Here is a 25,251-nt window from a genome sequence, read left to right on the forward strand (position 1 = left end):
GTGTGTTAGTGTACTCCAGTGGGGTTACCAAACAAAACCAAACATTAAAACAGCAGAAGTGTGTGTGTGTGTGTGTTACCGCAGAGTTGGAGGGCAGCAGAGCGTGTCAGAGCGTGTTGATGGGAACAAGCCTAGACACAAACACACAAACACACACTCAGTATGTACTACAGCCAGAGATACGGTGCTGTGAACACACCCAAACACGAATGGAGCCACCCATACAGCTTCCCTTTCACTGACACACACTTCCTCTATATGTGTGTGTTTGTTTGTGTGTGTGTGTGTGTGTGTACACTCCAGTGAAAGCTTCTTAAGTAGAGGTTCTTACACACACTGAGCACTTTATTAAGAACATACAGCCTCAGTTGACTTGATAGAGACACTGCTACAGTCTGCTGCTCAGATTTAGAGAAGTCAGAAGCAGATTATTAAGATGAGGCCTTTAATGTACGTGGGATTTACAAAACCTGAAAACAGAAACACTAATGAATTACAGAGAAGAAAAAGCTAAGTTTTCGGAACTGTAGAAGTTTATTTTCTCCTCCATCATCAGCACCGGCCCCTTTCTTTGTAGCCATTTCGTCTCTTTTTAGTAATTTTGTGTCTCTTTGTGGTCATTTGATTGACTTTCCAACAAGAAATGTTAACTTTGAAGTCTCTTCAAACGGCGGCTCTGGTCCATCGGCCCCCGGGCTCCACAGGCCCGAAGTCTCAGACATGGAGACTTTCTTTAAACACAGCATCAGTCCATCAGGGCAGAATAAATTACTGAACTTCAAAGAGGAAAAATCATCAGCATGTCAATGATCAACACACACACACACACACACACACACACAGTACTACAAACTCATCAGTTCACCTGTTGCTAAGAGACCAGATGAATAAGCATCATTTGCTTTGTTTGCTCTCTAAGGAGTTTCTGCTTCATTGACACAGCCAATCAGAGCTGAACAGGAAGTTGTTTCTTTTAATCGTTACCTGGGTATCTGAAGAGAAGAGGTTTCCATCTGACATCAGTACGTCGCAGCATTAAAAGCTCAGCGGGTCCTGAGGAATCCAGGTGTGCAGCTCCAGCCTCTGGGAAGGTGAACTCCCTGCAGCTGCAGCCGCCACCGCTCCTCACCGAGTCTGGCTCCCTCTGCTGCTGCTGAATATATTTCACCTACTGCAATTGTTTACATTTTGGCCGCTGTCACCATTGAAAGTAGCCGAATTAGCTGTTAGCAGTAGCTGTTAGCAGGGAACCCTTGGATGTACAGACCGCTGTCACCTCATCACTGTGATACGGAAGTAAAGTTAGAAATGAGATGATTGTCAGACAAGTTCTGGATTTGTCAGTGGCATCGGTTTTCTTCGCTTCCTGAACAGATTCATGGAGGTTTATATCATGGTCAAAGTCACACTGGACTTAGGAACGTGTAGTAGTGTGTGTGTGTGTATTTGACTGAGTTACAACTCAAAGGAGGAGCGTGATATTTGTCGCCAAGTGGAGTTTTCTAAGTGTTTTAACATCCTCCGTCAGCTGTTATGGCTGCTGCTGCTGCTGCCCACTGAGATGATGAACTCAGTGTGATTCATCCTCTGAGGACCATGAATGTTGAAGACATTTCATGAGAATTCATTTAACAGTGGAGATATTTCACTGTGGACCAAAGTGGATCAGTTGATCACAGAGCCCAGTTTCTGAAACCGTCAGACCCAGCCCCGGATTCTGACATCAGACAGGTGAGGTGGTGTTTAATGACGTCACCTGCTGCTGTGGAAAATTATCACAGACTTTTATCACTGGTTCGTTCTGTTGAGAAACACTCAGGTTTTAGAGTTTTCACAAGTGTCGATGAGATTTTGTGGTTTCCTTATTTCAGAGCAGAACCTGAAGTTCTGGTTTCACTTCAGCTCTCTACAAAAATGTCTGACACACACACACACACACACAAAGAGAGGACACAGTCGGAGTATGAAGGCAGGCAGAAATGGACCTTTTTTATTTTTTTGGGCGATAAACAACAGTGGACTGTCCTGACCAGGTCTGACTGAACCACATCGAACCAGATTCAGTCTGGTTTGTCAAACCGGATCAAACCAGACCAGGACTCAGTTAATCAAAATGGTCCTGACCAGACGGACTCTGGTTGGAACCGGTTTTGGGGGCAGCCGGGATCAAACGGGCAACAAACGGAATGATCCAAATATCGTTACTATGCACTTACAGCGTTACCATGGCAACAGCCAAACTGTGTTGTCATCAGAATGGTCCAGTCAGGTCTGGTCAGATTGGACCTGGTCCAATATCCCTCCTCCTCCTCCTCCTCCTCCTCCTCCTCCCTCCCTCCCTTCTTTCCTTCCTTCCAAGGAGTGAAGGGGTCAAGGGCGGGTCTACTGAATTAGGGTAAACAACGAAGCTGATTGGTCCACAAACAGTAAAACACCTCCCACCCGCCGTTACCCCCCAAGCATCCTATTGGTCACCTACATCATTCACAAAAACCAGAGCGAGCCCTTCTCCCATTGGTCACCACAGCCTCAGGCAAGAAAGGCCGTTTTCCCCCATTGGTCAGTTTTGATAACAAGCCAACTGTCAGTCACTCAGCAGCGGCCAATCAGGTTACAGTACCTGTGGAACTTTCTGGAGTTACGAAAACAAAAAATTAAAAAAAAAAGAGAAGAATGATGATGAACAGGGAGATCAACCAATCAGACGACCTCGCTAGAAAAACAAACAGGAAGTAGGAGGAGCTTCCAAGCCTCATATGGAACTTTTTTCTGGAATTTCTTCTTTTTTTTTTTTTTTCTTTTTTCTTCTTTTTTTGTTCTTTGTTTTTGTCCTTTTTGTCCGTGTGTGTGAGCCGTACTTCAGTCTTCTTCCTTTCTTTCCCAACAGCTGACTTCAGTGCAATGCATCATGGAACGATCAATCGCTAGGAGAGGGTGTGTCACTACAAGTGTGTGTGTGTGTGTGTGTGTGTGTGTGTGTGTGTGTGTGTGTGTGTGTTGCGTCCTGTTGTCATGGAAACATGCTGCAGGGTTAGCGCTCCAGCAGCGGGGGTGGTGCCGTGTTGCATCGTGGGAACTTGTTTTGTCCATCTTTTTAGCTGGTGTCCATGGACTCCATGTTGGCGGAGCTGGAGTCCCTCTGGATGGAGTCGAAGATGGCCGCCAGCTCCTGATTGGATGAGATCTGGGACTGGAACTCCGACATCAGCGGCGACTTCTCAGCCTCTGGGATCGTCAGCAGGGCGACGACGGCTCGCATCGCCGACCGCTTCAGCTCGTCCTGCTTCTCGAACTCCTGCTTCACAGAGTTCGCCTTCACCTGCGGAGACAGACGAGGATGTTTTACTCCTCAGCTCAAAACGTGAAAACAACTCCGTCCACCACCAGGTCAAAGCCACAAACTATCTAAAGCGATAAAGCTAAAGAATCCGTCTGCAGGCTGCGATACTTCATATGACATCACACCGCTGCGCCCCCCCAGTCCAGTGTGAAACTGGTTTAAGCACAGCAGCCATGCTAACTAGCTGATAGCTACCATGCAGGCCCACTGAATAAATATTTAGTAGCTGAAGCATCAGTCCTGCATAGACGGCTGCCCCTGAGAGCCAGACACAGGAAACAGCAGAATATAGATGGATGGCAAATGATTTATCACAGTAAATTGACAATTCTTATATTTTATGCAGAGTGGTGGCAATTATTCATAAAATCAAGGAGAAACAGACTTAAAACAGTTATTTTTAACCTCATGTCCCCCTCTAGCAGACAGACCCCCCCCCAAGAACAAAGCATGTCTGAGGTTGGTGTACCTTGGTGGTGCAGGTGGCTCTCAGTGGTTCCACCAGTCTGTCCAGTCTCTGCAGAACAGCACTGGGACACAGAGACGACAGCCTGGCCAGCATCAGGAACGTCAGCATCTGAAAACACAGCGACACCTTCAGCACACTGAGGGAGACCAGCTGCAGCAGACCTGGTCCAGCAGCAGTTCTGTGTTCTAATGAGCTCTGATATGTGTGAACATGTGTTTGTTGTTGTGCAGGTTGCCGACACTAAGAGCTGGTTGTGCAGTCAGGTCAGTGGTGTGTGAGTCTGTCTCAGAGGATGTGTCTGAAACTGGACCTGAAAGGAGGGAATCTGGATCGTTGTGTATCGACCTTTCTGTGAATACATATAAACCTCAGCAGTGGTGAAAGTGTGGTTTTGTTGTGTGGTGAGACCTTGATGTCGTAGTGGTCCTTCAGTCCGTCCTCCACGTGGTTGAGGAAGGTGAAGATGTCGAGTCGGTCCAGGCAGCTGTCCAGCAGAGTGTACATGCACTCGAACGCAGCCTTCCTCAAGTCCAGCCCGTCGTCCACCGTGTGTTTGAAGGGACCCATCTCCACCTGCACAGAGGGGACAGCGGTCAAACACCTGAGCTCCGTCCAGCTGATCTGTCCCGACGTCAGCCTGCTCCAGCTGTTCTCACCTCTCGGATCAGCTCCTTCCTGACTTTGGTCTCGTTGTAAAGTTGTGGTAGAACAGAGTCCAGCAGCTCTCGGATCAGACTGGGTTTATTGTGGGCCGCAGAGTTAAATGTTACCAAGGCAACGCGACGCACGTTCAGGTCTGGGTCCTCCAGCGTCTTCAGGAAATCACCTGAGAAAAAAAACACACAGCCAATCAGAAGGCAGACTTAATGAGGTTTATTTTTTCTTAGTAAGAAACAGGAACGTTCGAACCCTCTTTTCATTATGACATCAACACACTTTAATCATTAAACTTTAATACTCATTTATTAACCATTTATTTAATGTGGTAAAAACAACAATGAAAACATTACTGATTGTAACAGTCGCTACTTTAAAGCAGCAGCTCATCAACTTGGGAAATTCTATCTTTAAATATGTTACAACCAATTAATAAAGAAATTAAATTAAAAAGTCTGAAATATATTTAGCATCTTCTTAAAACAAGAAAAAATAAAGTACAATAAGAAAAATAAATGTGTGTGTTACCTATGCAGTTCTTCAGCAGCGGGTCGATGGGCTGTGGTTGGTCAGAGATGGTGAACTTTACCGCCGTTACCACGGAGCTCCTGGCGTACGACGAACCTGAACGCAGAATCAATCAGAAATCAATATTTCAATAATTTATTATTAATATATTATTTTCAGAGTTGTTTTTATCAGAACTAAAGATTCTGTCACCAGGAAGAAACATGAGACTTTTACGATCAATAACATTTATATAGATTCTTTAATTGATCATCTGATGATTAACTAACTGATTAAGTGGCAGGCATTAGTGGTTATTGATTACCTGACAGCAGGTATCCTTTGAGGCGGGGCAGCAGGGTCTCAGGGTCGATCAGCGTCAATTTGCCCAGACACTCAGCCACAACGTTCCTGGTTCCTTCCTCCTGACACTCGCAGTGTTTGAGCAGCAGAGACCAAACCGACTCCACGTACGGCTTTAGACCGGACACCGACGCCGAACCTGAACACACAGACAGGTTAAAACCACACACACACGCACACGCACACGCACACGCACACACACACACGCGCACACACACACACACACACACACAGATATGTGTCTGTGCTCTTACTGATGATCTCTTTGAGCGAGTGCAGCAGCAGGTACTGTCTCTTGGAGGACGAGATCTCCTGCAGGACGAAGGGCAGATACTCTGGAAGATTCCCCACCGCGATGCTGCCCAACGCATAGGAGGCCGCCGACTTCACCTGAGACACAGGTGGGGAGAGACGGAGGTTATATATCTACTGCACCGATACATAACCTGCATATGACGACTCATTTCATTATCAATGAATCAGTTATTTTCTTATTATTAATCCATGGATGTGATGTCGTGTTCCGTCTGATCAACAGTCCAAACCCAGACTCTTACCTCTTCACTGGAGGAGGAGAAGGCGTCCAGGATGACCGTCTTGAGCTCTGGTTGGCTGCTGAGGTCGACATGGTGTCCCACCTCGCCCAATGAGAGCAGAGCGAGCAGTCTGATGGAGTCTGTGGAGCGGCTGTTCTTCACGTCCTGTCAGAACAAAACCTGCTTTAGATAAACGCTTCATCATGGAGGGAGCTCACCTTCCCCTGTGTGGCACAGGTAGCTCACCTGGATGAACTGTCCCACCACAGCCGGCCCCTCGTTGGGACAGGCTCGGGTCAGAGCCGCCACACACTTAGCGATGGAGCAGTAGGCCTGTTTGTGAGGCAGAGCGGCACTCTGGGAGTAAACCGGACCCGTCAGCATCCTCAGCAGGTCCATGTAGCCCAGACCAGGGGTTTCTGTGGCAACCAGAGCCTGAACACACACACACACACACACACACACACACAGTTAGTACTGATACCCGTTCACTAAAATCTGAAGCCGTCATGAAGCCGTCAACGGCTCTAATGACCCCTGTTGTACCTGGTAGAAGTCCAGCATGGCGGCGAGCGCTCCGCCCTGCAGCAGCGGGGATCGAACCAGCGCGATGAGCTGCTGGAGGATGTTTCCTCCGCTCAGCTGACCCAGCGAGGACGGGTGGGTCACCGCCAGCGTGGACAGGAAGCTCAGCGCCATCTGAGACACGTGCATGTCGCTCTCCGAGATGAGAGGAGGCAGCTCGGCCAGGACAGCGTCCACCATGACCGGAGTCACCGCAGAGCTGAAAGCGAAACAGGGTCAGTGTCACTCAGTGAGTGAGTGAGTGAGTGAGTGAGTGAGTGAGTGAGTGAGTGTGTGTGAATTACCTGTAGTTTCTGAGCAGGATGTCCAGAGCAGCCAGCGTGCAGAGCTTCAGTGCTCGCTGGTTCTTGCGGAGGAAGGAGGCGAGGATGGGAACTGCGTCGGGAAGAACCGGCCTCAGATCGATTTTCAGCGGCGAGCCGGCGATCAGCGTCAGAGCTGCAAACACAAACACAGAAAAAAACTCAAACTAAACGACAGTAAATCTGTGTCTGACTCGGCTCAATCAATGACATCAGTGATGATGTAACAGAGACCCAGCATGCACTGCACCTTTCACTGTCGTCAGTCTCGTGATCTCGTTCTTGAGGCGTTCTAAGAAGATCAGCAGCGTTCCTGGGAGTTCGGCCGGCAGACGGTCGCCTGCTCAACACAACACGATGTCAGAGAACAGATCAGAGAATGGAAACATCAGCAGACGACATCATGGCGCTGTGACTGACAGGCGGTGGTTACCTAGGTTACAGATGATCTGTCCCATACAGGAGATGGCTCGTTCTTTCACCTCCTGATCGATGTCGGCGGCTTTCAGGCGTTTGATCGTACAGGTGAACAGGTCGTTGATGTAGGGGGAGGGGTCGAAGCTATCCGAGCCCTCTGATTGGTTGTCCAGAGGTCGGATCACCTGGAAAAGACAGAAATAGTAGAGTCATCTTTAAACTCGTCATGTGACATTAAACGATGACGGGGTTTATGTGGGCGTCTCTCACCTTGACGAGCTGCTGAGTGACGAGCAGAGCCTCAGAGGTGATCTTGTAAAAGGGGTCTCCTACGCATGCCACCACGGGCGGGACGAGGGCAGGGACATGGGCGTGGAAGGCGTGAGCGGGATGCGTGACCATGATGACGTGGAGGCAGGCCAGGGCGTCGATTTTCAGGTTGGAGCTGCTCGACTTATCGTTCAGAGAGAAGATGATTCCTGAGAAACAAAGAAAATGATCCTGAAACGCTGCTGAGGCTCCACCCACTCATTTACATAAACTGCATAAAAATATAATCTAATGATTTTTGACAATTAAAAATAAATTAAATATGCTTGTTTTATTTGTAAGGTTTTGCATGGACCACCTTCATTAAACAGCTGACAGTGGCACTAAGGTGTCGTTTATTTGTGTATTTTGTATTTGTAGTTCAGTTCAGGGACTATTGATGTAAATTACAATATTTTTGCTGCAGTCCGTCATGTTTACATTGTGTATTTTGTACTGATGTTTATTGATATGCATTGTTCCCATCATATAAACAAGTAAATAAATAAATAACAAAATCAAAGCAATCAGAAGTGCTGTGCTCTTTTGTAATTCAGTGTAAACTATAAATAAATCTAATAATAAAATATCAACATCAGAAATATTAATTATGTTGTGTTGACAGGGGTGTCCACATCCATTTGGCCATGACAGTACAGTTTGTCATTCAGACACATACTATACCTGTTAAACCCAGTATATTATTATAATACTGCTGCAGTAGCAGTAGTAGTAGTAGTAACAGTATTGCAGTATTACCAGGTATTAGTACAGGGATGTGCTGAGTCAGGGCTCCAGGGAGGACGTTCACCAGCTCAGTCAACATGTTGAAACAACACTGACGAGTTTTGACACTTTTCTCCTTCAGCTGCTTGTGAAGAGCTTTGACAATCATGGGAACCTGCAGCGGGCGAGAGACATTCACAGAGACAGGGTGAGAACGAGAGAGAGAGAGACCACCAAAGCTACTTGTTGTTGTGTGCGGTCGATCGAGCAGGATGCTCTGGGTTTCCTGTCTGCGTCACAACCACCACACCGCAGCTCTCACAGTGACCAACAGCGCCACCTGCTGCGTGAGTTCAGCACAGAGAGTGAAGCGCTTGACATATGCATTAAGTAATCAATTAATGAATGAAGTAATTGATTGATCAGGAAAAAAAAAACGTCCATCACAAGGACGGTTTTGTCAAAAGATTGAGTTGAAAACAAACAGGAGCAGGTGAATCTGCACGTCAGAATCTTTTTGCTCATTAAATGACTGAAATTAATAATCAATAATCATTTTTCAGCTCTGATGCATTTCCTGATTTCAAAGGTAACAGCAGTAAACAGAGGGTTGTGCTGTGTCTGATCATCCCGGGTTATGACATCACCTGGCTCTGCAGCATCGTCAGCGGCGTGTCTCCCTGCTCCATGGCGTCCGGATCAGCCAACCAGCTCTGAGCTGGTCTGGTCTGTTTCAGCAGCGACAGGTAGGCGTGGAAAACGTCCGCCTTCACGTTCTCCTCCCTCTCCTGAGAACACACAGGTGATGATGTCACACATTAGGTCATTAGATCAAGATCAGATCGATCCACAGGATAAAGTGACACAAGGCTATATAAGGACGGGTGGAGATCTGCTGCTCAAACTGGTTAATAATCAGTGATGGAGGAGGAGACCCGTACCTTGAAGCGACAGACGAGTGCAGGAGAGACGGAGCGATAAAACTCAGGCAGCATCTCGTGACGAGTCGACACGACGGCGTCCAGACACTTTGCCGCCGCCCGTCGAACCTTCCAGCTCATGTCGTCGTCATCGCTGTACTCATCATCACTGCCTGGACACACGGAGGGACAGAGACAGAAATGAGGATAAAAATCACCTGGAGATCCCATCCTGTTATTACCCACGATGCAACACTCCACCCACGGATAATGGGAACAGTTCTGCAAAATCTATAACAAGCAACAAATGTATATTGTCCCTCAGTGTATTCTGTCACAGCTGAAACGATCAGTTGATAAATTGATCAACAGATTAATTAGAGACTATTTTGATGATTGATTTATTTTTCAAAATAAAACTTCCTGCCTCTCACCGTCTGTATCACTGTAATCTGAATATGTTAGAGGTGTCGATGCTGCTCAGACGTTTACAGACGTCACTTCAGACCGAGAGAAACTGACGGACGTTTTGGAGACGAATTAATCAGCAAACTGATCAATGAAACCATTTCATATCAATCCATCGAACAGTGGTCTAGATATTTCAGTCTGGATCACAGTGGTTACTTTCAGTTATTTCACCAACGACTCATCTCTCTGTACCTTGGTAGTCTTCATCATTCTGCTCTGCGTCCATGGCGTTGTCGTCCTCGTCTTCATCGTCGAAGTTGTAGTTGGGGTCGTAGGTCAGGTAGCGCAGGCAGATGGAGATGACCGTGGGAACGTGGGGGTAGACTTCTTTAGGACACCTTTAAGGACAAACAGAGAATGAAACAAAACAAACACTTAAAGCAGCGGCAGATGTTAGCGTTGTGTGTCGCTGTGAGTCACCTCCTGACGAAGGACTCGAAGGCCTGGATGCAGTACTCTCTGAGCTCATCGTCGTCAACATTACAGAACTTCACCACCAGAGGGATGATCTTCTCCAGGTACTCTCCTGAGGACAGACACAGAGGGGTGTTACACACAAGCACAAACACAAACATGGACGTTTTAAAAGGCTTCAGGTGAAGTTTGTCTCCATGTTGCATCAGAAGTTTCCTCCTCTGGTGAACACGGCGCCCGACTCACCGATCCTGTGTCCAGCCTGTCTGCTGATGGCAGCTGTGCACTGGATGTAGGTTCTGGTGGTGGACATGTTGTCGTTCCTCCCCAGCTCCGTCAGAAGGTGTTCGATCAGGTCAATGAAGACCAGGTTCCCACAGGACATCACCAGGTGGCCCAGAGCCATGATGGTCCTCTGAAAACACCACAACACAACAGCTGTAAACAACCCAACGCCTGTCACAGATTGCTGTGGAGACGGGAGGGTTAAAGGGTGAGACGCACCTTTCTGACAGCCAGTCTGGGGGAGGTGAGCTGGGGGAGGAGACAGCTGAGGATGGAGGGATGGAAATTCACCAGGAGACCTCCCTGTCTGCAAAGAGACAGAAACAGACGGTTCAGTGATGATAATTTGAGCCCAGACAAAAACATCCAGTTAGTCTCTGAACTTTTACTTTAAACTGTGGTGATACAATCAGACGGCAACAACAGCACCAACAGTTCTGATGCCGTCTCCCCCCTAACACTGATCTACCCTCCTGACGAGTCAGATCCCTGTTGAGTAGAATAAACCAACCCAACACTGAACCCAACAGACTGACAGGTGCTGTACCTGCAGAGCATGTCGGCCATGATGTCGAGCGCCTCCAGCTGCACAGAGACGTCCTCCTGTTTGGCGATGGCGCTTGTCAGACGACCTGTTATCTTCTTACAAACGCTGGCGGCTAAAGCTGAGCCTGACACAGCGGAGGAAGAGGAGGAGGAAGAGGAGGAGACACAGACACAAGGAAAACACTGATGATAAACGACCATCCAGAGCTTAATAAGTACTTGTAGTAATTGTAGTAAGTGCAGTTAATTCAATCAGATGTAGTATCAGCAGTATTTGTACTTCTATCTGAACATGACCACTGGTACTAACACCAACAGTGATCATAGTATCAGAAGTATTTGCAGTACTGAAGCAGTGGTGCATGTAACAACAGTGACCGTAGTACTTGTAGTGGTAGTATGAGTACCATGAGTCATGTGTACAGTACACAGGATTAGTATTTGCAGTGTGTTTACCACTGGAGGCGGGCGGTAACTCTCCGATCACAGTCTTCAGTCCGATGGAGGAAATGTCTCTGAGCTGCTCTTTGTCCGACAACATGTTGGTGCACAACGTGTCCACGATCGTCTCCACCTGGTACTCCTTCACCTTACTGACCAGGGGCCCCAGGCTGACGAAACAAACACACCCACAGTTAAAAAACAGGAACAGGAATTAACAGGAATTAAAACAACACACGAACAGTAAATACAAGAAGAAAAAAGAAAAATATGACTTGGAAAAAATTTATAATTAACAGTTTATTAAAACATGAACATTTGTGTGTGTTTGTGTGTTTTTACCATTTGACAGCCAGGTTCTGAACTTCTCCGTTCTTATCCTCCAACAGTTTGAGAATCATCCTCACCACCTGTCAATCAATCATCACCAATCAATACCTGGGTTTGTTCAAAACTAACATTCTTTAAATCTTATTGGTCACATCAGCCTGGAGTCAAACTCACAGCTTTTTAACAGACCAGTGTACCAGGACAAACAGCTATAAACCAGTTGAAGCTCGGTATGAACCAGTATGAACCAGTATAAATGAGTATAAACCAGTATGAACCAATATAAATGAGTATAAACCAGTATAAACCAACCTTGCGCTCGCTGTCGTCGTCCAGTTTGATCGAATCTTTCTGGAGCTCCGTCATCAGGTCGTTTGTGGCCATGAACCTAAGAATGAAAACAGAGTTTCTTGTGTTAATCTGATAAATAATAGCTGTGGGTGACTTCACTGAGGCGTCGTCCATCTTTATTTACAGTCTACGGCAGCAACCAAACACAGTGTTTCCTGCCCTCACACTCACCATTATTTAAAGTGTATTTATAAACAGCGACAAATGGAAAATGGAAAAGATGACAGAAAACGGGTGAAAGAGCGTCTCGTCTGTGTCGCTCAGAGGACGGTGAAAAACTCTGGACTTTGAGGACGACTTCATCAGCCTCTATCCTGATCGCATTTAGAGTCGTATCTGCTGACACCATGTCCAATCGTCTGTGGCAGAGCTGCAGTTTGGATGCGTTTGACAGCTGAATAGCTCTGCACTGAGGAAATGTGCTGTGAACTCAGCAGCAGGGACACGTCACCTAAAAAGAAAACTGTAATTATGTGTGTGTGCAGAGTCTGTGCTGATACAGACGCTGTATGAAAGCTCTCAGATCAGGACTGAAGTGATTCTTTCAGCTCCGCTCGTTCAGGGTCAGCAGCAGCTTTTACAGCGACGAGCCCGGATCCTGACGACTCACGATTTCACGGCTTTCTTGTAGAGAGGGGGGAGGGTGGTTTTAGGGGGGGCGCTGCTGTCAGGAGTGATGAAGTGATTAGCTGTGCTGCCAACGTCCTCGAGCTGCTTCGACTGCAGGCTCAAAATCATCTGTTAAATGAGGTTTTTTGAAAAGGCTGAACTGTTCACTGCTTCCGTTTTAATATGTCTCTAACACACATTATAATCTGCTGCTGCTTCCACAGTAACACAACTTAAAACACACAAGAAGCACACTGAGCTCAGCTGGTGATGCACTACGGTTTACATCTTTAACAGCAGACTGATTCAGTTCATTTCTAAAACGAATACACAACATCATGACTCAAATGTATAATTTAAAATCTAGAGCTGCAGCGATTAGTCGATTAATCAACTAGTAACTATTTAACTGTAACTATTCTAATAATCTAATAATCATTTCAGTCATTTTTCAAACACAAAGGTCAAAGTTTTGCCGTTTCCAGCTTCGTAAACATGAGATTTCTGCTCTTCTTGGTTTTATTTGATAATAAACTGAATATTTTGTGTTTTGACCTGATGGTCAAAGACAGACCATATAATTAATCCTTAAGTAAATATTCACAGAATAAACAACAATCATAAAAATCATATTAGCTGCAGCTCCATTTGATTCATTCTGATCAGTGATTAATTATTTAAAATATTAAAATGCCAAAAAATCCCAGATTCCAGTTTGTTTAGTTCAGTTTGTACGAGTTGTTAAAATAGGTGTAAAACAGTTTATAAAAGAAACAGGTTTGTTTTGTCTCTGTTGTGCTTCTTCTGCTGATGTTTCATGTCTTTTTTCTTTTATGGATATTTGTACAAGTGTGTGTGTGTGTGTGTGTGTGTGTGTGTGTGTGTGTGTGTTCTTATGATATTATGATATTATATATAATAAAATTAGATTTTAATTTGTTGGACAAAGCAAACGATGTGAGGAGAGACAGTGAGACATTTTTCATCGACCAAACGATTGGTCGATTAATCAACAAACAGTCAGATTCATCAATGATAAAAATAATTATTAGGAACCTACTTGCTTATCTTTTTTTTTTTTTGCCATGCTTTCAACTAACGAGCTCAGATTCACTGTTTCCTTGTAAAATGTCATAAAATAGCAGCAATAAAACAGCTCAAAACCTGAACTCTTTATTTACAGAAATCAGTTTCATCACAGATTGTTTGGGATCATAACTCTGCAGAACAATATCATCACCATGATGAACAGTAATGAAGTGTATTATTCAATTATTGGCCAGTATCACTCCCAGTGCTGCCTGCCCGTGTATCCTCCACCGAATCACACACTGACACAGACAGAGCTCCATCAGTGCCTCTGGTCAAAGCACCATCAGTGTTTCATCATGTTTTACACCAATCAACAAACAACACAAGCTCCCACTTCCTGTTGATTATTTTCCAAATCATGAGCAAAAAGACCTTCGAGCATGAACCAGGGCTGTAACCGTCATTTTTAGTATCCATTCATCTGTTGATTACTTCCCGGATCAATCAGTTATTGTTCTGTACAGAAAACTGTGAAATGTGTTTTTTTCATGCGTTTTGTTTTGTCTGAAACCAAATAACATCCAGTTTACTGTCAACTACAGTGAAGAACTGCAGAAAATCTTCCTGTCTGAGGAGCTGGAAGCAACAACGAAAGTTAAATGATTCTATTTTAGTTGCAGATTCATTTACTGTCGATCGACTGTTTCAGCTGTAGCTGTTAACAGGAGCTGAACAAAGTGAAGGCAGAGCACAGACACAAGTTAAAACACTGGTTTCAATAAACCTGATGTAACAGACCAGTTTACGCTCAGATGACGATTCATCACCAGCTCATCAAGTCTGTGCATCAAAGCCTCATTTGCTATTAATAAGAAAAAACAGTTCATGTTTTATACTTGAAAAACATTATGAAACAAAATGTTGTGATGCGGTTTAGGAAGTGATGTCACCAATCAATCACAATGTGTGCAATGACGGCGTCAGATTGATATGATCACATGACCTGCAGCACCAAGCTACTAATTAACTGTTAAAAACCCACACAACACCACCATTGTAAGCTGCTGTTGTCATCATGCTTCACTGTGATTGGCTGAGCTGTTTCAGAGTGACATGATTGGCTGAGAGTGTATTTATACATTATATAGATTTTTGGAATAATATTAGTGAAGTTATGATATAGTTTAGTGTAACGTAACATTTGGCTACTTTTTGGATTTAATGACTTAATAATCATCTTTACGAGACACAGACAATGATTCTGTGAATATTTTGTAAAAACATCACAACATCAACAGATGTTCATGGAGAGGAGCAGCAAACTGTATCACTAACCAACGAGACCAGATGACCAACACACAGCACAGCTCTCAGAAAAAGCTTCAACCAGCTCCGACTGGGCGAAGTCAAAAGTATATCTGAAAAAAAGTCTGCACAGTCTGTGCCGAGTTGTGGATAACTGTGGTACTGACACTGCTGGAGCTCTGCTTTCTTTCCCATTTAATCCAGAACGAACACACACACACACACACACACACACACACACACACACACACACACACACACACACACAAAGTCCTGTTTAAAAAGAAACAAAAACAAATCAATTTTAAGCTATTATGAGGCTTCAGCTGTCTGAGTTGGTCAGATCATGTGCACATCTTCCATAGTTTTGTCTTTTCAGTATTTAGTTCCCTCTTTGTGTTTCCCTGATGAGCTGCAACAAAGAGAGGAAATCTCACACTGAACAGACTTTAACTTTGATGAACACCCACTTCATTAAAACTCATTTGGACGACTGATGCTTCGGATAAAGAACTGTCAAGGACTGCGGATTCTGTCCCCCATCACTTACACTGGAAATGCATTAGGAGGGTGTTGTTTAATGGTCAGCATGAACAGATCAATTGATCTTATAAATCAATTATTAATTCTGTCTATAAGTGAGAGTAAATATTGAGAAATGTTGTCATAATTCTCCACTGACCAAGGTGACACAAGGTGTTGATTTAAGTTAATGGTGAATTGGAGGCTGCAGTTTGTGGTGCTGTTGAGCTGTATTACACTGTACAGGGAGGTTGTCTGTTGTTAAACCTACTCTAATTGGGGTGGACTAACTAATAGAAACACCTGTAGACATAACTCAATAAAATTCAACAGCAGCACAAGCTACATCCTCCAGAACGGTCCTAAAGATGAATCAACACCTCTTTAACATAAACTGAACATTACAAGCTTCGTGACAGAGGACGTATTGCAGGACTGTTGCAATAGTTTTTTCTAGGTGTTCCTAATAAAGTGGCAGGAGAATGTATAGCTCCCACTTATTTCTTTTCAATGACTCAAGAATTATTTTAAATCAAAAATAATTTCCGAATGAAATCTTGAGATTACCACACTGTAAAGCTAAACCAAGCTATGATTTACCTTTGATCATATGCCATTTACCCCCAGCTTTGATGAAACTTGATTAGTTTACTTTAGATACGCCCCTCTCTTTAAATTACACCTTACTCTGGGTTTATATTCAAGCTGTTTACACCGGGAGCGACGGTCTGAAGCGCTCACCTGCTCCAGTCTGTTTACCTGTCGTTACCCCCCACCCCAAAATACAACACAATGTCACTGAGCGAAAACACCACCACAAACCACATCATTGTTGGCATGAGTGGCAGTTAGCTGTCGTGCTAACTTCACATGTTAATGCCTATAGCGAGCAGACACCGTAAACATTCAGGCGTTAGCTGACATCACGCTAGCTTGCGGCATGACAGAAGTTAGAGCTAACCAGCTAACAGGCAAGCTAGCCGCTCACCGGAGGCGTTTACCTGCAGCTCACCTGCAGGTCTAACGTTGTTATTAGCTGGTTACTAACGCTGTCGTCGATTTTAAACCAGACGTTAACCACTAACTAGCTGGTTAGCGGTGTGACGATGATCAGACAGGTGGCAGGCTAGCTGTTAGCATGAGGCCTGACAGCGCCAGTCACTGTTTTTAACACTTACCAGAAACAGTTTGAGCTGTAATTACGTGAGCCGGGCTGTTAGTTTGCTCTGCGGGGGTTTATTTTACCTGAAATCCTTGTCGCTGGAGGTCATTTTCTCCAGCAGGTTGGAGATGTGGTACGAGGCGCTCGCCATGTCGGTGTTAGCCGTTAGCCTCCTGCTAGCAGACTGCGCTCAGTGAGTGTGTTCCGGCTGCGGGCTGACGGGCTGCTGTGTCTCTGGCTAGCTGCTTCGCCCTCCTGCTGGTCTGGGTTTTCGGGGTAAAGTGTGTGGTTCTGGTTCTGGTTCTGGTTCTGCTGCTGCCGCCTGCTCTCCTTCTACAGCGACTGTCGCATCCCGGGGCGCGGAGTTTGGTGTGTTTGAATGGAGCTCCCGTTCTCTCCGCAGAGGGGCGGGGTTAGCAGGACTGGACGCTGAGGGGTCGAAGGTCAGAGTTTGGGCTGTTTGTTTTATTTTTTTACGCGTTTTTTTCCTCAGAATGTCCAGTGCAATAGTGATGGAAAGTCCTGTACCCCACAATACTTTACTTTTATTATTATTTTACTTGTAGATTTATGTGATATTTTGGGATTTTTATATGAACTTCATAAATTTGACACAATTACAACTCAAATGAAATGGTTAACTGTTGTACATTGTCTGGAAAATACAGAGTGGTTTTAGACACAGATATAGATTTAAGTGTCACTATGACTGTAATACATGTTAAACCCAGTGTACCATGTTTTAACTTGAATGTTTTGTCTCCAACAGTCCTTTTGTATTTCAAACACTGATCATTCAGTAAAGGTCAAAGGTCAAAGGTACTTTGTTTTTCTGTTAGGAACTTCATTTGTGTTAAAAGTGTCAAGTACATACATAAAAGTGCATCACAACACATACATGACATCTCATACCCGTGTGGCTTAATAAAATAAAATGTCCCTGAAAATAAGACATAAAAGTACATAACCAAATAAAACCATAAATAAATGAGACCAGCAGAGGTTAATAATACAGGTGGCACAAAACTTGTTGTGACCATAAACACTAGCACTACTACAAAATACAGCTAGACAGAACATGTATTTTGAAATGTTTGTATTGATTTTTTTAAGCCAATTGACTGATGGCATTTTAGAGAAGCCAATTCACTTGAGTGTGGGAGGAAACTGACGCTTACAGCAGAAGGAACATAACCCTAACCCTCAGCTGACACGAGGCCACAGTGCTAACCAGTGGAGTGCTTTGCACTGTGGCCTCACAGACCAACACACAGCTCTGTGACTGAGTGCCTCTTTTTATTCTCCTCAGAGACTTCAGGCTCTGGCTCCAGTTTTAGGGCCTGCTCTCTTTGGAGGCCTGACCGACCTCCTCTTCAGCCCTGAGCTTGGTGACAAACTCGATGTTGGTTGAGGTCAGTTCCTCCAGTTCTGTTTTCAGGCCGTTCAGTTTCTGATGGAGGGAATCCTGCTCAGTCCTCAGCCCATGGATCAGCTCCTGATCCTCTCTCCCCTTTTCAGCTGATGAATGTCTTTTTCTTGCTGCAACTGCTCGCTCAGTTTCCTCTGGAGCTCGGTTATAAACTACTCTGCCTGTTTTGACAGAGACTTGACAGGTTCAGTCTCAGCTCACAGAGCCTCTCTTCCTGACAGGCTGTATGTTCCTCTGCTTTGTGGAGGTGAGAATCAACACCTCCACCTGGGTCTTAACAGCTGTGTTTGTTATCTCTTGGTCCATCAGCTTTTCAACAAACCTTCTGGACCAAAAGGCTGATAGAAGAACTGTATTTTGTATTGTATTGTATTTCAAAAGGTTAAAGGTCCCATATCGTATAAAGAGTCTTTTGTGATTATAAAGCAGGTCTAGGTTCTATATTAATACTGTGAAAGTATCAAAGCCTCAGTCCACAGAGAAATGCACACAGCCTGTATTCAGACACTGAGCCTTAAAACCAGCCGCCAGGACTTCTGGAGCTTTGTGATGTCACAACAAAGCAGCCACCACCCTCAGCCCCGCCCACCTGGACCCACCATCCAGCCCTGCAGGATTTGGTTTCTCTGAGTGTTTCCCTGAAATTTGCTATATTTTTATTTGATCACTCAGAAAAGAGCCAATCAGGAGGGAGGTTCAGATCCTCTCTCCTGATTGGCTGACTGACCTGTTGTTACTAGAGCTCCAGAGAGAAGCCTGAGAGAGGAGATATAAAACTACACTGAGATTGTTTTTGGTTCTTAAAACCACAGATTTATCTTCTGATGGAGATCAACACTTCAGATAAAACATGGGACCTTTAAATACAGTATTTGAGTGAATCTACTTTCCGCCACCACGTAGTGTATGAAGTTGTACATGCATCTTGTCCCCTGCTGCTCTCCAAGCCTGATGTCATCTCACTACTTGCCCCCAAATGCTAGAACTCCCTTCCTCTTTCTATTCGATTATCTCGGTCTATTAATGACTTTAGGAAACAACTTTAAACTGTGTCTGACCTCTGAATGTGACCGAGTGCACAGACAGAGGCTGAGTCCCTTTTTTCTGCCCTGTGTTCTAAAGCGATCTGGATCAACCACGCTGTGTTTTAAGTGCTGTTTAAATGAAGCTGAGTTGATTTTATCACACCCTCCTGAACCATCACCTCCTTCACCTGCGGCAGGTGCGTCGGCTTAGAAACCTCAGAGAGCTACTTCCTGTTTACTGAATGAGTTCAACTGAAAGAGACAGAAAGGGAATCAACTGCAAGTGTGTGTCGCTCTACATCGCTCTGTGTGTGTGTGTGTGTGTGTGTGTGTGTGTGTGTTTAGAGCTATATTGAGCACATTATCCTCTACTAAATAATGAATCACCCACACACACACACACACACACACACACACACACACACACACACACACATACAAACATGAACATTAAAACACACACTATAATTTCATACATGCAGGAAAGAGATTGAGGATATTCAGGATGCTGATGTTGTTTATTCATGCTGGTTGAATGCATTCAGCGTGTGTGTGTGTGTGTGTGTGTGTATATATGTGTGTGATGAGTCACAGATCAGTTGAGTGGGATGTTTACAAACCCCCAGGCGCTCTCTCTCTGTTGACACATAATGCAGCCACTGACATATGCATGCTGTGTGTGTGTGTGTGTGTGTGCATGTATGTGTGTGTGTGTGTGTGTGTGTGCGTGTGTGTGTGTGTGTGTGTGTTAATGTGTGTTAATGCATTGACAGTGTTTGACAGTAATCTATGAAATGAGGCTCCAGCTGCATCTCAAACACACACTCCCACAGCCTCTTCTCCAGACGTCTCTCAGGAAACGATCGTGATTATGACTGTGATGATGATGAAGAAGATGCTGACGATAAAAACTATGAGGAAGGTGTGATTGTAGCTGATTAACTCCGTGAAGCCTGACACATAACGTATCTATCAGAAAATTCACATTTTTAAAACTGAGATGTTTGTTGAACCTTTTGACAGAGTCAGAAAAAATATTTTATTTTAAGTTGAGTAATTGAGGTTTTGTTTGTATCATATTTGATACATCAGGTGTTTTATTTATTTAATTCATTTGGGTTCAGTTGGATTATTTTATATTTATAAAAATATTTTTTTTTAATATTTTTTATTTATATTTTGATATACTTTTTCTTTTATCTATTATATATATAAAAGGAAAGGAAACTGCACAACTTTTACTTTATATAAACACACTGGCTTTGGGGATTTCACTGTATTTGTATCCACAGCTTTCTAAATGTGACTTATTGGTCTTTAGAAAAAACAGAAACAGGTTCTACTTTTCTCCAGATTTAAATTTTTAACTTTGCCAGCTGCTCATTTCTGCAGAGGATCTGATGTTCCCATCAATGATGACAGAGAGAGTATAAAGCCAGATATAAATACCCATGATTCCACTCTAATTGTGCGTTCAGGTGGACCCCAGCAGATACTAGCAGATGCAGAACATTTAACACTGACATAAACGTCCTATAAAGATGAAATTTTAATCTTTGATTGATTGAATTTGATTTAATTAGAACATTGTATGAACTAAAAAAATGTAAATCAATATGAAGTACACAACAATAATGCCCAATTTAGGGATTTACAGAAGTATTACCTCTAATACCTGCTTTATTATATTTGTTACAAAAGTTGTGAATCAGTTCAGGATTATACATTTTATTTCCTAACAATGGCGACAGTGGTGTAAAATATTTTCATCCTCAGAGGGGGGTCGTACTTGTAAAAGGTTAAGAACCAATGGAGCGGTTCATACAGAATCAAGGTAAATGTCCACATACTGCTTGTTGTATAATGTAGGTTTAATATAAACTAGTACATCAATCGTGATAAGTGGAGGTTAAAACAGAGCCGATGTTAACATGGAGCATCGTGAAAAGCCTGAGACAGACTGACAGCTGTGCCTCGACACAGCTGAGAGCTCCCTGACAGAAGAAAAGGCAGCGTGCAGACACAGGCCCTAACACGCTCATTTACAACTTGGTTTAAAGGTTTGACTGAAGGTTTGAGCTCGTTGTGGCTCTGCAGGCTGAAGGCAGCTGTTTCAAACCCTGACATCCTGACTCAGAAGCATCACTCATGTAATTTCCTACTTAATCTGTGATTTAAAACACTTTTCAAGACTAAATATTCCAGACAGAGGAATCCAAGCACACACAGTAACTAAAAAACTATTGTTTGATATATTGGTATCAGATTCTTAACCACAATAGTGACATGACTGTAGGGATGGCGATGTCAGTCCACCACTTTGATCCAGACTGAAGTATCTCAGCATCACTGGATGTTCATTGTCCCCTGAGGATGAATCCTACTAACTTTGGTCAACCTGACTTTTCCTTTAGTGCCACCAGGACATTTGCTGTTTTGAGTGAAATGTCTCAACAATAATCATGATCAGGATGAACTGTAATAACTTTGTGATCCTTTGACTTTTCATCCAGAGCCATCATCAGGTCAAAGTTTCGATTTATTCAGGACAAAATAATTTGGTTTGTTTTGGGGAAACCTGCTGCTGGTCTCTACGGGAGGACAGCCTGTCCTCACAATGTCAAGTTGCCTGAGCGGGAAAACAACAACACATGTGTCCTAAGTCTTTGGTCATGAAAGCAGATGGAGCAATTCTGAAATCTACTTGATGACACGCTGCTGTTTGATTGATATTTGCTGAAGTCTGTTAGATTTTCTTTTAAAGAAGAGAGCAGCTGCAGTCGCCATAAACAAAGTGGATTATCTCCTGCAGCACAAATCTGAAAATCTGCCTCTAGAAGAAAAACTGGAGATTACACTCCTCTGGGCATCAGCAGTGGATCGTCATTATAAACCAGACTTCTGGTGAAAATAATCAGATTTAACGAAGGTCGAAGGTGCCTCTAGTGTGTGTTTGCTGTTCCACAACATGACAGTAAATTGAGAAGAGCAGGTTTGTGCTCAGTCACATTAAACTGTGAAGAAAATTATGTTTTATGTCAAATTGTAAAACTGGGTCATTTTCCATCCTAAGCAGTTGCTGCCCCACCAGGTTTTCCACCTAAAGATATCACTGCGTGGTCCAAGGTTAATCATTATAACAGCTTAGCATTAGCATTAGCATCGTCAACATGTTAGCATGCTGTCATTAGCAATTAGCTCAAGGCATTGCAGCTTGTCCGAACACTTTATTGAAGCTAAATGATTCTTATGAAAATCTTGAAAACACCAATTGAAAAAGTAATTTAACCACAAGCTCTATTTAGTAGCTGTTCGAGGTCTTTTGATCACATCACCTGATCTTCATCAGTAGATTTGGAGAAATTAGGATGAACAAGAAATTTAAACAAACATTCTGTTAAAATTTGATCTGAAAAGTTCATTCTTGACCTTGGAAACAGCAGTAAACAAATCTCACCTCAAGGTTTGTTTAGTGGCTGTGTCTGTTCTAGGAGCTTTCAGTCATATCACATGATCTTCATCAGTGGCTCATCAGTTGTTCCAGTTGTCGTGGAATTGAATGATCTTAAACTTTTAAGAAAACATGGACAAGAAAAAACTGAAAGTTGATGAGCAGACTGCTGATGAAGATCATGTGATATGGTTGAAAGCGTCCGAACAGCTACTACATGAACACTGAGCTGAGATTTGTTTATGGTGAATGTCTTGTGTGTCTCTGTTTTTACTAAATTTGCTCTGAAATATTTGTTTTTTTTGGAAAAGTTGGATCCTGAAATAGAATTGAAAGTGAAATTTGGTGCGTTCAACAGTGTTCGCCCCCACATCACGAAGATGAATCCACCAGTGGTAAAAAGGTTGATTAGCAATAACTTGACAATCTGATGAATAATAACAGTTAGTCGGTGTGAATGGCTGTAAAACTGCAGTGTTTCACATTGTGTCTCTCTCTCCATATTGAGGTCAGTCTCTGCTTTTTGTCTTGTAGCCTGCAGAGACTCATTCTTCCACTTCACTGCTTCCTTTCCTCCTCTTCCTCCTCCACCCGTCTCTCCACAGCTCCACGGGGATGAAGACGGCTGCTCGTCATGCTGAAGACTGACAGTTAATCGCTGTTGTTATCTAGTGGTTTGCATTATATGTGTTTTGATACCAGTGTTTTTTCTTCTTCCTGTCAAACCATCAGATCCAGTCACAGAGTCCAGTCTGCGAAACCAAACTAAACCAACACGTTGCTCCGCTTCTGCCAGTTAATTTCTATATTTGAATCTTCTGCCTTTTAGCAGAAGAATAATCATTTCATCCTAAAAGAAATTCATGACAAAAAAACAAAGATCCTCATACGGATGTTAGAATATCTTTTATCTTATTCTCGTATTGCACATTTTAGCCAGGTTTCAATCTAAATTTTAACCAAATTTCTACAAAATTGACAAAAGAAAATGCAAATAAATGATTGTTTCCATCCATTACTGTGAATATTAGGAGATAAGAGTTTTAGTTTATTTTTTTTATTTTCTGGTTGTCCACCCTTAGAGAGAGAAGTAAACAAGCAGATTTGATCAGCTCTAGCACTTAGCTAGCTAGCTAATCAAGCTAATGTTAGCTCTGTGAGTTGGTTGAAAACACTGCCCCCAGCTAATCTCTTAATGCCTCCAGCTGACTTGTTTTAAAACTAGAATCTTATTAATGGGGTTTTAATGCGCTTGATGGCTGCATGTACTGTATAATATAACAGTAAAAAACAAAGAATAAGCCATTTCCACCATAAAAACCTTCTGCACGTTCCATGTAACACATTTTATTATATAGGAACGTCTCCGTAAGTATTACCCAAATACAGCCTGAATATGGCCGAGTAAGATTGTCAGATGCTACTTCTGCATCCGTAGATCAGAAATCCTTGAATATTAAAATGACTCATTGAAAGTGGTCTTTCCCGGTCCAATATGGCCGACACGTTGATGTAACGTAGAAACCTATGGTGGCAACGGGCTGAAGTGGCCAATGCAGCATCTATGTACAGTATATATGTCAATGGGACAGAGCTGCTAATGTTCGCATCCAGAATTACATTCAGCGCAATGAATGTTAACTAGTCATTAATTTTTTTTTTTATAACCTATAATCCCACAAACTAGTGCCGTTATTAAAGTAAAGTAGATGGGAACATTAGCAGCTTATTTTTCAACACATAGCCTTTGTTTCACCCAATCTGCAGCGTATTGATATAACTCCAGCTTCATGTTCACTGCTTCAACAAGTGGAGAAGGCAAACGCTTGTTTTGCTTAATCAACGCTGAGAAAAGTCACGCTTGATCAGAACTAGCTCCAAAAAAGGTGAAAGGTTAAAGGTCACAGCAGCCTCATACAATATACTATCTGTTCCGTGATGTCAGCTTTTGAGTCATCCCCTCTGCTTTGTGCTCTACTTTAATTTGAAAAATGAGAGGCTGAAAATTGGCAGGATTCTCCTTTAATTCACAGCGAGGTGAGGTTGAGGGGTGTGAATTCCTCAGAGGCGAGTTAGGACAGGAACCAGACTTCAAATACCTGTGTGTGTGTGTGTGTGTGTGTGTGTGTGTGTGTGTGTGTGTGTGTGGTTTCCAGGTTAATATGGCTGTGGGTTCATTATTATTGCGACACAACATTATGTTTTTGTCGATAAACTGGTCTTTTTTTAAATTCAGCAAATTACATTTTACTCTTTTCTGTATTGTTTCTTATTAAATCAAGCAGCCTTTACGAGTTGAACTCCGATCAAAATACTAGAAATAGCAAATGTTTTAATGTTCTTGAATGTTCTTTAATTATACCGTCCATAAACCAAGCTACATGTGAAAGAACAGTTTAGTAGCTCAGGGTTTTGATTAGCTCTATATGTGATCTCAACTCTTGGTACACTCATCTGTAATTGAGTCAATCTTTTCAACATTTTTACCAATTATTCAGCAGCAGGTTCCTACAAAGCCAACACTTCCCACAGAAAAACATTCATTTGTAGGCATAACTTTGTGAATAATTCACAGACACAAATGATTCCTTTATGTTCTTGAATTACTTACTTTGTGTGCAATAATTTCTACTCCATGCCCTTGAATTACTCATGTGTATTATGAGTATTTGTGCTGCCAAATGTATAAGTCACACACGGCCCAACAGAACTAAACAATAAAACATTATGGCTGTAGCTTGAAACAC

At 43.3% G+C, this 25,251-nt stretch overlaps 1 protein-coding gene across 1 annotated transcript; it reads right to left on the minus strand.

Annotated features, from left to right (window-relative positions):
- Positions 1 to 1,964: 1,964 nt before the first annotated feature.
- Positions 1,965 to 17,016, minus strand: cand1 (cullin-associated and neddylation-dissociated 1). The gene is made up of 26 exons (XM_071502775.1): positions 16,683 to 17,016; positions 11,931 to 12,006; positions 11,631 to 11,698; positions 11,304 to 11,458; positions 10,849 to 10,972; positions 10,521 to 10,608; positions 10,263 to 10,431; positions 10,023 to 10,128; positions 9,795 to 9,940; positions 9,153 to 9,304; positions 8,859 to 8,999; positions 8,245 to 8,386; positions 7,447 to 7,655; positions 7,193 to 7,361; positions 7,010 to 7,099; positions 6,742 to 6,895; positions 6,419 to 6,656; positions 6,119 to 6,307; positions 5,894 to 6,037; positions 5,591 to 5,726; positions 5,299 to 5,475; positions 4,995 to 5,090; positions 4,466 to 4,635; positions 4,218 to 4,382; positions 3,810 to 3,917; positions 1,965 to 3,319 (listed from the first exon to the last, which is right to left on the minus strand). The coding sequence occupies exons 1-26, from the start codon at positions 16,748 to 16,750 to the stop codon at positions 3,095 to 3,097; spliced, it is 3,705 nt and encodes a 1,234-aa protein (XP_071358876.1). The 5' UTR covers positions 16,751 to 17,016; the 3' UTR covers positions 1,965 to 3,094.
- Positions 17,017 to 25,251: the final 8,235 nt, after the last annotated feature.

This window comes from Trachinotus anak, unplaced genomic scaffold, assembly GCF_046630095.1.
Source record: "Trachinotus anak isolate AG129_WGS33_773 ecotype Australia unplaced genomic scaffold, CSIRO_AGI_Tana_v1 ptg000018l, whole genome shotgun sequence".
NCBI classification, from domain to species: domain Eukaryota; kingdom Metazoa; phylum Chordata; class Actinopteri; order Carangiformes; family Carangidae; genus Trachinotus; species Trachinotus anak.

What these genes read in the sequence shown, in the direction of transcription:
- cand1 (XM_071502775.1), bottom strand. Translation starts at nt 16,750, where the DNA reads ATGGCGAGCGCCTCGTACCACATCTCCAACCTGCTGGAGAAAATGACC. An exon ending in CAGAACCTGGCTGTCAAATG is followed by an intron (nt 11,459 to 11,630) that starts GTAAAAACACAC and finishes TTGTTTCGTCAG; the next exon opens with CCTGGGGCCCCTGGTCAGTA. An exon ending in CAAAGGATACCTGCTGTCAG is followed by an intron (nt 5,091 to 5,298) that starts GTAATCAATAAC and finishes TTCTGCGTTCAG; the next exon opens with GTTCGTCGTACGCCAGGAGC.